Source organism: Syngnathus scovelli, chromosome 2 (genome assembly GCF_024217435.2).
Source record: "Syngnathus scovelli strain Florida chromosome 2, RoL_Ssco_1.2, whole genome shotgun sequence".
In the NCBI taxonomy this organism is placed as follows: Eukaryota; Metazoa; Chordata; class Actinopteri; order Syngnathiformes; family Syngnathidae; genus Syngnathus; species Syngnathus scovelli.
This window is the reverse complement of record NC_090848.1, coordinates 8,405,665-8,416,622: the sequence shown is the minus strand read 5'-3', so window position 1 is coordinate 8,416,622 and position 10,958 is coordinate 8,405,665. Positions and strand designations below refer to the sequence as shown.

Here is a 10,958-nt window from a genome sequence, read left to right as displayed (position 1 = left end):
ATATAGAGAACACATACAATCTATATCGTGTGCAAAATTATTGTGACAGGCCCAATAAATATTGCAAATACAATGTGCTGATGAAAACAAAATATCAATTATGAAGCTTGTCGATACTAAATAGATACTACTTGATGGACAGGTAGACGGATGGACAGACAGACTAGAGAGAGCAAAATGGAGAGAGCTTGCAAGATAGCTATAGTCCCTTCCATAATTTGATATTAATATATAGTTTTATTAATAATGCAGCAAGCAGTTGTGGCTGCAGACTGGCTTGTCGTCCAGGTAGGCCTCTATGACAAGATAAGACCTGCAGATGTGACCTAGTTGTTAATAGGGCCATGTGGACACCAGACAGCTCAAGTATGGTACACTTAACAAAATGCCTGCATGGACAAAACCCTTACAACTATCATCACAGATTACATCACAAAGGTGAAGAAACAGAAGCAGTCCTACCTTTCTTGACCCCGTCCATGTCCATAGTTTATCACCACGATGTGGGGCTGAGCAAAGTCACCACCATCAAACCCCCACCGGGACCGCCTGATGTCAAAAGGACACAGAACCGGCACACTAAAAGTTAGCACGGACGACACAAGTCCAGCGTGTGCGCGCCCGCAGCTCCGGCCGGTGAGTTGCATGCATGCAGAAATCCAAAGAAAGCTCAGTTCTTCCCAGGTCGGAGTGGACAAGTGGATAGAAGCGTCCACCACTCTCTGCGGTGGTCAACCAACGAACCAGTAGGATTAAACAGCTGAGCCGTTTAGAGGGATGACACTGTGGAAATCTTCCGAGGGGAAGGTAGAGGTAAAGCCCGGAAGAAATTAGTCACACAGGGCAGCGAGCATAGACATATAAGAAGCCAATTCGGCTCGTTAATATAAATACATGGACTTACGCACACTATTTTTTAAAATTGTGCAGCCCGTTACATCTGGTGTTTAAATGGCTCAGTATTTGCCAAAAAGAACATGCATGACGCCAACAGGCAAAGCATGGTGGTGGCCATGTGATGGTCTGGGGCTGTTTTGCTTCCTCAGGACCTGGACAACTTGCTGTAATTGACAGAAATATGAATTCTGTTGTTCACCAGAAGAACAAAATTAATGTTTGGGAGTGGCCAGGCTCCCAAAGTCTAATTGAGATTCTGTGATTAATCGTACTTGTTTTTATGAAATAGTTTTGTAAGATATTAATTTCCCTCGTATGAAACAAAATAAGTTGAGTTGTTTTTGAAGCAAAACAAGGAAGGGAATTAAAAAAAGCACAATCTCTTGATTTACCAACATTTGACATCTTTATTCATTTGAGCCACTTGAATAAATATTGTAAGAAAATAAACATTCTATACAGGAAAACAAGATCACGTTGCTAAGTTGCAATCCTATTGTTTAAATAACAACGACCCTGTGTTGAGTTTGCATGTTTGCCGACTACCCAGAAAAAAGCCATACAAGCACACCGGGAGGGACCCGCACTTGCAATGGGTTTTCTCTGGATACTGCACCTTGATCTCAATTATCAAATGTTACTTTTCCCCCTTATTTTCACAAAAAAAGGTCAATTACTTATATGATAAATGATATATATTTGCTCATTAATCTATACAAGTACAATCTTTTTGTGTGCGTGTGTGTTCGTTTGTATGTGGTGTGCCAAGTGCTTTTTCTAGTGTAAAACATTGCCTTGGCTCCAGTGGCAGTTTCTGCCATGTGCAATCTGCATTTCACAAATAAATAACTAAATAAATGAACGAACGAATGAATGAATGCTACATCTGAAGGTTTTTTTAATTGACGATAAACGAGTGCCCTAACTTTTTCAACAGTCGATTTCTTTGGAGATGCAGGGCAAATTTTAAGACAAGCTGCATTTCTGAGCTCTACCGCTAGACGGCACCATCGAATTTCACATAATTCTGCAAATTGCATTTCCATTTGGCGTTTCAATGGGGAAAGATGACATGAGCTACACGTGTAGTCATGGAACGATTTAAACTCATATCTTAACGCACCAGTGTATTTCTGTCAATAGCTATTGTCTTGATTCACAAAAAAACTATTTACAACGTCCCTAGTGATAATTCAGAGTCATTTCTACCTGAGGTAAGTTGACTTTCACATCAGCGGGAGTCACTCTCTGCATCCCTTCACCATCTTTGTACTTGCTGATAAGTTCCAGGGTGAATGGACTGAGTGACAAGTGAATTGGCACCCTCCCCTGTGGCTTTACTAAAAGTGAGCCTTTGGTGCCACGTCACGCTCTGGAGGCAACTGACTGGGATCCTCTGCGAAGGGAAGCGCTGAACGGGGACAACAACATGTTTGAAGTCGAAGCACCCAATGATAAAACCCACTTGTGTTGTCACTCACGATTCTGAAACTGCTGGGCTGTGTATCTTGTCAGGAGAATTCCGACACCTTCAATTAGCGCAAGCAGAACTCCCCCCATCATGGCAGAGCCCATCATGGTTAATGGCCCACCTGGGGGGGGAAAAAAACCCAAAAGCCTTCTGATCTCATGTGGCCATTCAAACTGGTGTGTACAAATTTGCGGTGGGTGGGGGGGGGTGATAGTTCATGTGTGCTCATGTGTATGATGTGGCTAACACAGTAAAAAAAATTGGCTCTTAGTCTCTGTCTGGTTGGCCACCGCTGGTATAAAGTTTAAATGTGAAGTTGAAGACACTGTGGTCCAACTATGACGTACCCCCGTAGTGTCTACTTGAGTTTTCTCTTACTGCGTGCAGCCAGAATGGCCCCTGTCAGAGCACCGCTTGTTATAGAGTTCCACGGATCCTCTTTCCCTCTCAGGCGAACTAAACCACAGTCGATGGTGGAGAAGACACCTCCCCACACTGCAAAGCTACCTGTAAAACAAATCAAGACACTGACGTTGATGTATCAGTTCAAACATTTCTGTTCTATTACCTGCTTACCGCCAATTTGAGGAGCTCTTAACTTCACTGCATTTCCACTGCCTTTCAATCTGTGTGCGACTCCCTGAAATGTTGCAGTATTATCACATAAAAAGTACAGAGAGGAAGAATAAATAAGCGCACTTACCGCCGGGGCATTTCGAAAGCCCTTGATGGCTTGAAACACGCCCCCACCAATGGCACCCATGGTGAAAGCGCCTCCACAGTCATCCACTATCCTCCACGGGCTAACAAGCAGCAACATTTCCACAAATTTTAAAAGACTAGATCTAATATTTATAATTGACCACTGACAATCATTTGCATACAATCTGCTCTTTCAAAATTTACTCTGATTTATTTATTGTTGGACTAATCGAAGATATTGAGTAGGATAACCAGAATACCCTTTTCAGTATAATTATCAGACATCCAGTACTTTAGCAATATATTCTTAGTTGTGCTAGCCAGGGTTGCTAAAGTCTTGTTTGACCAAGCTAATAATGTAGCAAAAACTGCAGATATCAAATGGAGTAAAAGTTAAAAAAAAAAAAAAAAAAAGTTGTCCCAAAATAGATATAGCATAAACAACAAAGACTGAAATCGACTTAGTTCAGGACAAGTATTTAGACATCACTACTTCCAACCATTAGTTTTATTGTCGTACTATTCCAACATAGTTAAAAAACAAAAACATAAAATGTCTGATGATTTCATTTCTGTTAGCGCTCAGAGATTACATTTTGTAGTTTAAATACCCTAATCTCTTTACTAACATGAAAGCCGAATCGTCCACACGGTTCTATAAACTACTGCGACACAACACAGACAAAACAAAGTCTAGAACTGGGTCGAATAGTTTAATAAGTGTATAAAATAATACAAAAAGCGTAATGTTACCAAGGTTCACGAGCATACTCCTCCATGTTTGTTGTGATGGATAGCGGTGTGACGTCATTGTGATTATCCTCCAAGTGGGGTTCTTTAAAGTTTCTTCTTTGGCTCCTTTTTTTTTGTTTTTTGTTTTTTAGTGTACCTAAAAAAGATAGTGTACCTCAAGTGGTCTGGAGTAAACATGCATGCGGCTGGTAGCAAAAGGCAAGGTCCGATGACGTTTTTGTAGGCGACACACGGTAGGAGAACTACATAAATAATTTTAGTTTGTTTATCAAAATGATCTAAAATTATGGTATTTTTATTGATATGAAATGTAAAATATTTTCAAATCAAATCCAAACAGTATTAAACGGGGGAAACATTATTGTAAAATAATTACAATGCCATATTTTTTATATAATCACTTCTGTTGCGTTATTTTTTTTTTCGTCATTTTTTTAACTTGTTTCTTGATAGACAATTATTACAAATCACTCATGTTATAGATTGTATTTTTCTAGAACCTCCAAACTCATACGTTAATACGACTACGTCATTAACGTGCGCCGCAGGAAAAGGTTTCGTCGTTTCGGCTGGCGTTTGTCTCGAAGCAGGTAGAAAAAGATTTGTTTTAGTGTGCCTATTATTTTCTACTTTGGCTTTTAAGTATCGTTAATTGCATCTTTTAGATTGCGACTTTTAAGAGAGCTTTTGTTTTTCTCCCTCTATAAATCCATTGCATTTGTTTACCACCATGTTGCTTTGCCATATACTCGTAGCATGTATTCGAGCGTTAACCTTCGTTTGTCAAATTAAGATCGATTACTAGAATTGTTTTTCCCCAAAATGCACTTAAAACAAACAACACACCATATCCCTTGCCGAAACACCCTTTGTTGAGAAAGTTCAAATTAAACTTGGATAATCATTACCCAAGATCAATAATCAATCAAGAATTGAAATCTGAATTATTTACAGACGACTATATGCATAAAATCCACATTCATGCCTGGAAAAAATGCCTATACAACATGTAAACACTTACGCATACGAGACAAGTATAGGAATGTACGTCTCTAAATATAATATCACTGACTTTATTCAGTCTTCTATAATAAATAGCTAATGAAATGTTTTACAAGTACTCATCTTGTACATATTTGTTTTGGGTTTCTCAGAAGCCGAATAAATATGCAACAGGCAAATGCAAATTGCCGCAACAGTGTTTTGAGATGATATTATTTCACCCTAATCGCTTTAAAGGAATCAATCAAATGAGTGAAACTAAAAGTGAGAGGTCGTAAGAGAGCTTTGTCTATTATCTTGCAGGATGCCCCTTCCTGCAGCACTGCTGGCACGTCTGGCCAAGCGAGGAATTGTCAAACCCTCAGAGCAAGGTTGGCGCAAAACAAAAACATAGGATCAAAATACCCAGCCCCATGTCAGTTGATTTGATTCCAGTGCCATGTGCTATTTTATCCCTCCAGGGGCAGATGAGGAGATTATTGCTGAAGATTACGACGACAACAATGTCGATTATGAAGCCACCAGGATAGAAAATCTGCCGCCAAACTGGTATAAAGTGTTTGACCCTACTTGGTACGTATTGCTTATTTTCTGCAGTATGCCACAGTTGTTGACAATTGATCATGCTTTTTGCTGATGACATCTGTTCATGCTTTTCTCAAAACTATTCATAGGATACAAAAAGATGTAATCCAAACAGATGCAAACTTGAATCATTTGCTAAATTTACCACTTTTAAATTGATGGACAAAAAAAAGGAATTAGAATTCAGTTTTTCAGACATTGCAGCATTCCAGAAGTGACCAGTGAAATGATCAGCAAGCTATCTTTTTTTTCTTTTATTAATGTAGTGGCCTTCCTTACTACTGGAATGTGGAGACGGACTTGGTGGCCTGGCTGTCGCCCAACGACCCGTCTGCTCAAATAACAAGAGCTGCAAAGAAACAAAAAGGTTGAGCAAAACAAAAGAGGAAAAAACAAGTTCACTATGTTGTTGATGTTTGTCCTAACTTTGCCTTGGACTGTTCAGCGGAGGCGGGGGACGACCGAGGTGAGCGTCAGTCTGACAAGACGGACAGAGAGCGGGACCGAGATCGCGAGCGCTATCGAGACAGAGAGCGGGACAGAGACCGCGACCGTGAAAGGGATGAGCGCCGCGAACGAGACAGAAGGAAGCAGAGGCGGGACGACGTGGCACCCTATAGAAAGGGCAAAATTGGTAAACTGAAATCCATTTTGACTGTTTTTCCAAGACGCACACAGAATACTGTGGTCTGTCATAGTATAAGCACTAAAATCCAATTATCTTATTAGGTAAGGTTAAATTTTAACATAGGACCTCTTTGATATTAGCTTTGCATTCATTTAAAAACAAACTTCCCCCGAACTCCATTTACATAATCATACCCAAGCCATTGCTTTTGGTAGGCGTAAAAAGTAGGATTAAAGAGGATATTAATAATGTTAAGAAAATACCTCAGTGAGTTGAAATATTAACTCTTCACTTTTCATTCAAATTTACTGTGTCAAAGTGTGCGACTATCTTGTGGCCTACAGTGGAATTAAATGTAAAATAAACACGAGGCAAAATAAAAATAGTTATATAAATTGTACACCAATGATTGTTGAAATAGCCCGTCTTTCATGCTTCTTAAATGTTACATAAACTGCACCAAAATAAATCTGCGAAATAGCGGGATCACAAATACGGAACCCCAACCTGGAACCCACAAAGGAGGTGAATTTACTCCACTCCAAATCATGTATGAGATTTTTCCAATGTAAAATAGTTTGAGCCTTGGTTTAATTGAAGTTGGAAAACATTGTCGTAGACAAACTCTTTATAACAAATATTGCTGCAATTTTTTTCCCTCAGCTAGAAAAGAGGATGAAATGGACCCCATGGACCCAAGTGCATATTCTGATGCTCCCAAGTACGTCACATGACTTCCCGACCCTGCTTGTTTGTTCCTAAGTGGAAGTAACCACATTTGAGCAAAAATGTTTTTGCAGGGGCTCGTGGTCTAGTGGTCTTCCCAAACGTAACGAAGCAAAAACAGGAGCCGACACCACGGCCGCCGGGCCTCTGTTCCAGCAGCGACCGTACCCGAGTCCAGGAGCCGTACTCCGCGCCAATGCAGCAAACCAATTTGTCAACGAGTAACGCCAACTCTCGATGTGTTTTGTTTTGGTATTGGAAGAGTTGTATAAAAGTCATTTTGTAAGCAACAAACGTTTGCTAAGCAGTCTGATCTTAGAATGCTACTTTGTTCCTTATTTTATTCAAACATCTTATTATCTTACTTCATCTGTCACCATTGCCGCTTCAGTTGATAAAGGTTTTTATTCCTAGGGTGACAGTTTGGTTTATTTCTATATGGAAGTTCTTAAAGTAAGAAGGACATGTCTAAATGTTATTTTATGACCTATGTTGTCACTGTAGCCATCTGAGGCCACGTTTTGCTTTCCGATAAAAAGTCAACTTTGTTAGTCAAACAACGTAAAGGCCAAATGCTCTAATCTCATCTTCATTTAGTGGAACTAGTACTCTTGTAATAACGTGTACAAATTCACAATTTTATTACAAACATTACAAAATGATATTTTGTTCTTACAATAAGACAATAATTCAATAGTGGTCTGTCGCTCCCACATAGTGACAAATAAAATCATAGTCCAAAGTGAAGAGTTTCTTTTCATATCTGTCGAGCTGGACCGTTGCTCTGCATTTGTTCTTGTCCCGTTGCAGAATACGGCCCACCTGCACACGGTTAGATGTGGGGGGTCAGCGACATGACTTCAAACAGGATTCTCAGAAAAAATCCAGATGACTTTGGACTCACCTGTCCCCGATGCTCACCCAGTACAACCATAATGGCGTCATATTCACTTTTGGGCACAATAGTTTCTAGCATATCCTGCGTCACATCTGTCAAAGGACAAAAAATATACATGATTCATTCTATTAAATAAAAAAAAAACACTCAAAGAAAATAGGTCTATGAATTGTTACCGTCTATCAGTCTTCCTTCTTCAGTACGACAAATGCAGGTCGACGGCGTCAACACATCCTCCACGCGCATCTGAAAGAAGACGATGCAATGATGTTAGAAATGTGTTTTGATTTGGAAAAGTATGACACTTCTGAGGGACAAAATCTACAATCCGAAAACAAATAAATGTTTTCTTTTTGTTTTTGGGCGGCTAAAATAATTGAATTGACATGCCAATTAATCAGGCCAATTTTAGATTACCACTGATAAATAGACATTGGTCAATTTGTAACCGTTGCTCCTGTGTGGTGTCTACTGTGTATTATTTTTCCATACCATACCTAGGACTTTTCTGATAAAAAAGAAAATTTATTAAAGTGACCATCAAAGTCTCTCCACACAAAATATGTAAAACGGACACTGCTCAAGCTGATGGGCTGAATGAATACCTTTGAGTTGTAGTACTTTCCCCCCTTGAAATCTTTGTCCACAAAACGAACTTTCAAGTCTCTCTGGAGCCAGGACGGCGGCACCTTTGCTTGCCTGGCCTCCTTTTCCGGAGGCTTATCGCTGGAGAAACGACAAATATTCTTCCTTATTACCATGACATGACAAAAAAGTGTGGCATAGATGCTTTCGATGGACGCACCTGTCATGACTGGATTCTCTGTGTTTCCTTTTCCGATCATCTTTTCCTTTTTCGGAAGATGCGTGTTTGACCCCGTCTGTTTGCCGCCTCTCTTTGTCTTCCCGTTGCTGTCGCTCGTCACGCTCTCGCTCCTCTTTTACCTTGGTTTTATGTGCTTTGCTGAGACGACCTGATGGGGACAGGGACTCTGCTAGTACACTTGCGAACATTTCAAAGGGAGTAAACCAGGATTAATCTAAATGTAAGGTTGCTGGGAAAAATATATTTACCATAATTTATGTCAATAAATACATTTTTTCCTTTGTTGTAATGCAAAACATCACAAGTACAGTACATTAGGAAAACAGAATTTCTGACTGTGACTCCAGTCCTGGTTCCAAATATTATTGAGCTAATTCTGCCCGCACTTACTGAGGTCTTTGCCATATCTGTCGTATTCCTTCTGCTTGACCAGTTTGACAGCGTACTGGTGGACTGACACCACGTCGCCACCAATCGCCAACCTCACCAAAACGCGAGCATTGTCCGTGTCCAGAGCTTCAATCTGCACAGGACAGAAGGGGGTCACAAAGCAGCTCGGTGTGCATCTTCTCATGGAAAAAAAATTAAATAAATTTGACCTTTCCGTAGCGCTCCTTATGTGCCCCTGACTCCAGCAGAACACATCCACCGCGACCCAAGACCAGCTGCTCCTCCTCTTCCTCCTTGTCGCGCTCCTCGCCGGGCTTGGGCGGGCGCCGACGTTTGCCGGGCTCCAGATCCTTGATGGCCGAGCGATCCGCCCCGAGACCCAAGCCGATTACACGGGGCTTGTATTCGTAGGGCTTCACATCTCTGTCACAGGAAAAATCGCTCATTACTCTTGGATAGAACTTCAAACGGAGGAATCCCGCTAGGCTATGACTCAATTGTACAATCTATGCCAATCTGACAAATGCAGACTTTGAATATTCAATCTTTCATGGACAAATAGGCGGGGCTAATGTAACACTCGCAGTACCATTTAAAAAAAAATGAGAATCACTGCATTAAACCTAGGAAGGATAACAAAGCCCAAATACTAAATTGGCCTTGTTTTTTATTTAGTACAGACCAAAGTATCAATAAGATTCACTTAGTGGTTTTGTTAACGTAACATTTAAAATTTAGGCTCTGTGAACGTCATCATCTATGCAATATAGAAATCCCCAATAATTGAAATTGCGATGAACACGACTTACTGCTTAAAGGTGCGGCCAATGCCTTCCCCTTTCTTCCAGCCCATCCCCTTCAGAATAGCCATTCCATAGCCTTCAACAGGAACTCTTTCATAATCTTCTTCTGTTGACTGTAGCACACATACATTTGAGTCATACAAACGACCAGCCACATTACGACCATTTGCAAAATATTGATATTAGGCATTCACAAAAGATGTTGTTCATTTTGGTTGACACTGCTTCAGAGGTTTTCATCTGACGTGTGATTTATTACTGTGGTCGTAGCTTGTGATGGTGTAAGACTACTCTGCATATTTCCAACAGAACAGTTAAATAGTTTAGCTACTCACAGGATCTGGCCGCAGCTCCACATTTAAATGGTCTCCATCCTCAAAGCCGTCAGGCACCTTGTTTTGCGCCAGCAGGGGGATGGTGAGGTTGAGATTAGGCTTTGCCTGCATCTCTTCCAGCTTCCGCCTTGAATCTATCATGAGAGAACAGATCAAGTCAGCCGCTACTATGAATAAAAGCAGTGGTGGCTTGACTTGAGTATTCATTTGTCTGACAAATTGTACACCCTATGTTTGGAAAACTATAGTTTCTCTCGAATAGTTACTCTATCAAAATATACTTGGGTGAAAAAATTAAGAATGTTGTCTACTCTGCCCACTTCTGTTACGTTCAAGGTGTGAGGACAAGTGCCAAGTGCTGAACACACCTTCAATAAGCTCTTTGACAGCCTGAGCCTCCACGGAGTCATTCTCGTGAGTTTTGCCTCCACTTCCATCGCCGTTAAGTTGAGTTGATTCGCAGATTTTATCTCCACGTTCAAGATTCTGGCCCTCTTGGTCGGGGGCTCGCCAGCGGTTCTTCAGGATCAGTGGGATGATACGTTCCGTTGGACTTTCTGATGGCTTCGTACTAAAAACATTACACACCAACGTTAGCAAACTCTCACGCTCGAATTTACATCTGGTCAAGTTTCGAAATAGCGTTTCAAACAAAACACCCTTAGCATTAGCCTACCTCTGCAATTGATTCCTTGTGATTCCGGTCAAATAATCGATGTCATCGTTCCTTGTTACAACGTCACCGCTCGGAGGTTTGAATTTGCTGAACGTTTTAGCGAAACCGAACGAAACTGATGTTTTTTTCTCGCTTTGGTCCTCCGAAGAAGAGAAAAAAGACGAAGAGGAATCATTCCCGTGCGACGCCATTGTGATTTGATGACGTCACTCGAGAATAGGATTATGGGAGTTGTCGTTTTTTTTCTTTTTTGCGAGCGCAAACAT

General features: G+C 40.8%; 3 protein-coding genes across 6 annotated transcripts; 1 reads left to right on the top strand and 2 right to left on the bottom strand.

The window, feature by feature from the left end:
- Positions 1-462: 462 nt before the first annotated feature.
- Positions 463-3,956, bottom strand: timm17b (translocase of inner mitochondrial membrane 17 homolog B (yeast)). Of its 4 annotated transcripts, none has more exons than XR_011086245.1 (6): positions 3,824-3,956; positions 2,945-3,171; positions 2,747-2,875; positions 2,379-2,489; positions 2,107-2,308; positions 463-549 (listed from the first exon to the last, which is right to left on the bottom strand). XR_011086245.1 is itself a non-coding variant. In XM_068649692.1 (6 exons), exons 1-6 carry the CDS (start codon positions 3,847-3,849, stop codon positions 2,238-2,240), a joined length of 501 nt encoding a protein of 166 aa, XP_068505793.1. In that variant the 5' UTR covers positions 3,850-3,955; the 3' UTR covers positions 1,281-2,237. The 4 variants fall into 4 exon arrangements, 2 of the variants coding, with proteins under 2 accessions (XP_068505793.1, XP_049608902.1); XR_011086246.1 differs by having other exon boundaries at positions 484-1,061; XM_068649692.1 differs by lacking the exon at positions 463-549 and having other exon boundaries at positions 1,281-2,308; positions 2,945-3,008; positions 3,072-3,171; positions 3,824-3,955.
- Positions 3,957-4,287: 331 nt separating this feature from the next.
- Positions 4,288-7,511, top strand: pqbp1 (polyglutamine binding protein 1). The gene is made up of 7 exons (XM_049754073.2): positions 4,288-4,413; positions 5,129-5,196; positions 5,287-5,398; positions 5,677-5,777; positions 5,856-6,044; positions 6,702-6,759; positions 6,839-7,511. Exons 2-7 carry the CDS (start codon positions 5,130-5,132, stop codon positions 6,987-6,989), a joined length of 678 nt encoding a protein of 225 aa, XP_049610030.1. The 5' UTR covers positions 4,288-4,413; position 5,129; the 3' UTR covers positions 6,990-7,511.
- Positions 7,382-10,918, bottom strand: gpkow (G patch domain and KOW motifs). The gene is made up of 11 exons (XM_049754072.1): positions 10,693-10,918; positions 10,385-10,587; positions 10,017-10,150; positions 9,688-9,794; positions 9,088-9,301; positions 8,879-9,011; positions 8,468-8,636; positions 8,268-8,388; positions 7,839-7,908; positions 7,669-7,754; positions 7,382-7,586 (listed from the first exon to the last, which is right to left on the bottom strand). The coding sequence occupies exons 1-11, from the start codon at positions 10,881-10,883 to the stop codon at positions 7,455-7,457; spliced, it is 1,560 nt and encodes a 519-aa protein (XP_049610029.1). The 5' UTR covers positions 10,884-10,918; the 3' UTR covers positions 7,382-7,454.
- Between the last annotated feature and the right edge of the window lie 40 nt (positions 10,919-10,958).